General features: G+C 41.8%; 1 protein-coding gene across 1 annotated transcript; it reads right to left on the bottom strand.

Annotated features, from left to right (window-relative positions):
- Positions 1-4,268: 4,268 nt before the first annotated feature.
- Positions 4,269-5,222, bottom strand: LOC145164501 (uncharacterized). Its single transcript, XM_079083212.1, has 2 exons — positions 4,857-5,222; positions 4,269-4,544 (listed from the first exon to the last, which is right to left on the bottom strand). Exons 1-2 carry the CDS (start codon positions 5,220-5,222, stop codon positions 4,269-4,271), a joined length of 642 nt encoding a protein of 213 aa, XP_078939338.1.
- Between the last annotated feature and the right edge of the window lie 271 nt (positions 5,223-5,493).

Here is a 5,493-nt window from a genome sequence, read left to right as displayed (position 1 = left end):
TGAGACGAGCATCAACTGAAGTGTGAAGCTCAGTGTTAGCAGCCTGAATTGCTTGGCGAGCTTCCTCAAAATGTTTCTTTTCAGCTTCCAGTGAACTCGTAAGATTATCAACCGAAGCGTTCACTGTTTGAGCATTCTTCTGAGCGGCAGCTTGGAGAGAATCAAGAAATAGCTGTGCATCCGAAACTAGTTTTTCGACATTTGTGGTCGTCTGCTTGCAATCCTTGGTGGAGGCTTCGACTGCAAGTGAAGCTTTCTGACAGGTGGAGGTTGAGGCTTCAATGGCTTTAACAGCATTAGTGATGGAAGTGTCATGCTCTTTGACAACAGTTGCCAACAGAGCCTTGATTGCTGCTTCTGAATATGCACTGCCAGAAGAGGAAGAGAGTAGTTGGTCATGTTTGTCATTCAGGTCCTTGAGATGCTTCTTCGTAACAGGAGCGTCATCATCATCATCACTCTATACTCGATAAGGACTGAAGTAAACAGAGTCGAATTCCATGTCATCACCGCCATGAACAGGTTCAGATTCATGTGAAGGAGGTGGGGATAAAGGTGCTGAGGTAATTGGGGGATCAGAACCGAAAGTAGATGCCCCCGTATCAGATACGTTGACACGAATAAGAGGTTCGGTTGGAGAAGTAGTAGTGGTAGTAACTGTAGTGAACAAAGGGGTTGGAATTGGAATTGAGGTAGTAGTGGTGGATGAGATGGGTGGAGGAAAGGGAGCAATAATAATGGGAACCAAGTGCGGAGGAGAACGAGGAGGTGAGTGTCGGTTACTGTCATTAGATGGTGAGGGTTGAGGTGAATTACCTCTAGGTGGACTTTCAGTTCGAGTAGCTTCGTTGTCAGTTGACTCGGGGTCGTGCTGTGTGTCAGAGGGAACATACTCAGAGTCACTTAAAGATGGGGAAGGAGACTTCGGTCTTTGAGTTTTTATCTTGATCTTTCGTTTCTTTGGAGCAGTAGGCGCTGCTTGCTCAGACTTGCGTTTCTTGGGAGTAGAAACTTTGGAGGATTGACCGTCCTTTTCCCCTTTTCTATCAGGCTTCTTCCCTCTTTTTACTGGTTTGTCTGCAACGTCTAGTGAGCTTTGCATTTCTGGAGTAAGCTGCCGTGGCCCTGTAGGTGTTAGCTTCTTGTACTCATTGATTACCTGGCTTTCAGGGGAAACACATCTGTACATTGACCCCGGAATCGAACCAATGAAGAGAAATTTGGAGGGATCTGAGACAAGAATCCTCGTCGTGTGGAAGGTAGCAATCGATGACTTGAGTGAATCCGCCATTGTTGGAACATGAAACTTTGCCATCGCCCTATTAGTGACTATAGTCCAAAACCGAGCACATGAAATTTCTGAGTGCCTTGAAGAACTTATACTCTGAACCAGTTGAGACCATATGATTGACCCATAATCCATGTTAACCCCATGATACAGACCATATAGAAGGGTCATGAACGCCCTGCTCGTTCCATCTGAACCTGCAACCCTCTCCGATAAACCCTTGGAGAGGAGAGTAAAGAGTCCGTTCCACTGAGGAGGAAGACAAGATTTCTTGAACTTGGTGACAGTGGTGAGAAGCTCAGTGTATCCCATATCGTAAAACATCGTGAACAGTTGAGTAGCAGTAATGGAATCAAGGTTAATCATATAATCGGCGACAGCAAGGTGTAGCAACAAACAAAACCTAGATTTTGAAATCGACGTCTTTTGATTGACGATCTCAAAGAAGATACGCTCCTTAGCTTTATCGTAAACAACAGTGGAGTAGACGTGAGAGATCATTGACATTGGAACACATTCAACCTTTGTGAGAGCAACCACCAGTGGGGAATACTTGAGACATTCAACCACATGAAGCATGTACGAATCATAGACAAATGGGTTTAGTTCAATGATCAGATTCTGATTGGGTTTGATGGTCAGAAGAGATGAAGATGAAGAAGAAGATGAGTGATCTCTCACCCAATCAGAATCTGATCATCAAACCCAATCAGACAATTTCATAAAGATCACTCAAAAAGAAAAAGAGATTTCAGGTGACATTCCACAAGAGTGGTTTCGTTAAATCATGGGTGAGAGCTAGAACGTTTGATTGTTCACCGTCAATTCATTAGTTGTGTTGTATTTTGGGTTTCACTCAGCTCGTGGTAGAACGAAACTAAGATCATGAACACAGAAGTTGTGTAACCATAAACCTCAGTGGTAATATCTGAGAGTCTCAAGGGTACGTTGATGAACCTAAAGCAAATGGAGAAATGAGTGGAGGTGGTTAAGGAACCGAAAGTACCTCTGCTATACGAAAAATGACAAAGCAGACAATTCTTTACTCAATATGAGAAGAGTAATGTAGCTCATGACTTGAGTGATTTTAGCAGCTTGATTGGGAAGAGACGATTGGTGTTTATCGAATCATTAAGACTTGACTCAGAATTTTGGAGGCTTCGGTCTACATGCAGCAGCATGCTTCTAGGGGCACCTAGCTTAGTACAAAGATAAGAAAGTTATACCTGCCCCAACATCATTTTGTGTCGCATCTGTGAACTTGAAACAAGATAAGAATTGAGAGAGAATACTAAAACAAATAAAAATATTTTTGTAATTTTGGATTTTTAGAAATTCTGAAAAATATAATAAAATAAAAAATAAAAAAAATAAAATATTTTTGGATCTTTGTAATTTCTGAAAGATAATAAAAACAGAAAATCAAATACCATAGTAAAGCAAGCGAAAGGATAAACCATATATACAAGAATATACAACCGAACCCAATCCTGAGATAAGATGAAACGAAATGGACCGAGCGTTCGGGTCAATTCGGTCCCTAAAAATTCCAGAGTCGAAATAGACAGAGCGTTCGTTTCATTTCGGTTCCCGAAAAATTCTAGAGCCGAAATAGACCGAGCGTTCGGTTCATTTCGGTTCCCGAAAAATTCGAGAGCCGAAATAGACCGAGCGTTCGGTTCATTTCGGTTCTCGAAAAATTCAAGAGCCGAAATAGACCGAGCGTTCGCGCTCTTTCACTTGTACGGTTTTAATTAGAAGAAAGGGGTTTCGGTACAGACTCATCTTCCATCATTCCCAAGCCTTGGAGTATCTTATTAAAGCTTGCTTCAGGTAAGGCTTTGGTGAATATATCAGCCAGTTGATCAGCAGATCTAATGAAATGGACTTCGATATTGCCATCTTCAACATGGTCCTTGATAAAATGGTATCTTACTGTAATATGTTTTGTCTTGGAGTGTTGCACTGGATTGTGACATATTCTAATCGCGCTTTCAGAGTCAGAATAGAGGGGAATCTTCTTCATGCTTAGTCCATAATCCCTAAGTTGGCTTTGTATCCATACAACTTGTGAAGTACAGGATGCTGCGGCGATGTACTCAGCTTCGGCTGTAGAAAGAGACACGCAAGTTTGTTTCTTTGATTGCCAACTGATGAGTTTACCATCAAGAAATTGGCACCCGCCAGTAGTGCTCTTTCGGTCCATACCACATCCACCAAGATCAGCGTCAGAGAAGGCTTGAACGAAGAAGCCGGATTTTGCAGGATACCAGAGACCGAGAGACGAGGTTCGCTTCAGATACCGAAAAATATTCTTCACAACCATCATGGGAGGTTCGCGTGGATTAGCTTAAAACCTAGCACAATAACAGTCAGAAAACATTATATCTGGTCGACTAGCTGTCAGATACATTAAGGACCCTATCATTTGTCGATAGAGGGTCATGTCAACAGTCAGTTTTTCCAGAGAAGGTGTTAACTTCGTGCCAAACGCCATAGGAACCTTCACTTTTGAGTCTCCCATCATATCGAACTTCGCTAGTAGCGTCTTCGTGTAAGCCTCCTGATTAATAAAAATGCCTTCTGGTCCCTGTCTAATATTCAGTCCAAGGAAAAAGTTAATCGTACCCATTGCACTCATTTCAAATTTAGTCTCCATCAACTTCCTGAATTCGGCTGTTAAGCTAGGATTCGTGGAGCCGAAGATGATGTCATCGACGTAAATTTGAACTATCATTAAATGTTCGCCTTCTTTCTTGCGAAAGAAGGTTGGGTCAACCGAACCTTGTTTGAATTTGGACAACTTAAAAAAGCGTGTTATAGTTTCATACCATGCTCTCGGGGCTTGTTTCAAACCGTAGACTGCTTTATCCAGAATGTAGCAATGATCTGGATACTTCTCGTTCACAAATCCTGGTGGCTGCTCAACATACACCATTTCTTCGAGTTCCCCATTCAAGAAAGCACACTTGACGTCCATTTAGAAAACTTGGAAGTTTTTGTGTGCATCATACGCCAGAAAGATTCTTACTGATTCTAACCTGGCTACTGGAGCGAAGGTCTCTTTGTAGTCTATCTCTTCTTCTTGACAATATCCCTTCACAACCAGTCTTGCTTTGTTACGAATTACATTCCCTTCTTTGTCCATTTTGTTTCGAAATACCCATTTCAGTCCAACTACATATACATCCTTTGGTGTAGGAATCAGTCTCCATACCTTGTTTCGCTCAAAGTCGTTGAGTTCGTCTTGCATTGCCTATACCCAATCTGAGTGATCGAGTGCAGTGTTGACAGTTTTCGGTACATTTTTGGAGACAAACGAATTAAACATGCAAAATTCCACTTGAGAGAATAATGCAGTTTGCTTCGCTTTCAGTTGAGAACGAGTAAGACCTCTTTCTGATGAATCACCAATGATGTGGGTTTTTGGATGATCTTTTGTCCATTTGGTGAGAGGTGGGTAATTTGGATCATAGGAGGAATCCAACTCATCATTTACTTCTTCTTCGAATTCTGACTGAGTATCATCATCATTTGTATTTGCATTCTCCCCCTCAAATGATGAGACAGTTTCGCCTTCAGTCATTGAATTCTCCCCCTCAACTGGACGTTCGGTTGATATGGTGATTGATGGGTTCTCCCCCTGGAATGATAATTCAGGGTTATCAGATGAAGATGAACCCTCCCCCTGAAATGTAGAATTTTCTTTTGGAGGTTCGCTTGGACTAGGCTGTTCGATAGTTCCCGGTTGTTCTTTTTCCATAACCTTCGCTGCATCATCAATGATTTGCTTCAAGGAATCAATCTTATTTTCAGCAACCTTTGCTTCAGAGTGAATGGCTTTCTCTGGTTCATCGAACAATGACATATCTTGCTCAAATAAATTCGAAATGGAAACAGTGACTTGACCAGACGTTGGAAAGATTTCCTCCATTGAACCTTCGTTTTTTGAAGCTTTTTGACGTAGTTGTCATCGAAGGTGACATAATAGGTTTCTTCGATTTTCTTGGAACGTTTGTTCAGAACCGTATATGCCTTGGAGTTTAAGGAGTAGCCAAGAAAAATCCCTTCGTCAGCTTTGACATCAAACTTGTTTCGGTGCTCCTTTGAATTGAAAATAAAGCATCTGGAACCGAACACATGGAAGAACTTGACATTTGGCTTACGACTGTTCAAGATCTCATATGGAGTAATAGAAAAGCGCT

This window comes from Lactuca virosa, chromosome 3, assembly GCF_052849685.1.
Source record: "Lactuca virosa cultivar CGN04683 chromosome 3, Lactuca_virosa_CGN04683_v6, whole genome shotgun sequence".
Lineage (NCBI taxonomy): Eukaryota > Viridiplantae > Streptophyta > Magnoliopsida > Asterales > Asteraceae > Lactuca > Lactuca virosa.
The sequence above is the reverse complement of the archived record's forward strand: the minus strand, read 5'-3'. Positions and strand labels throughout refer to the sequence as shown.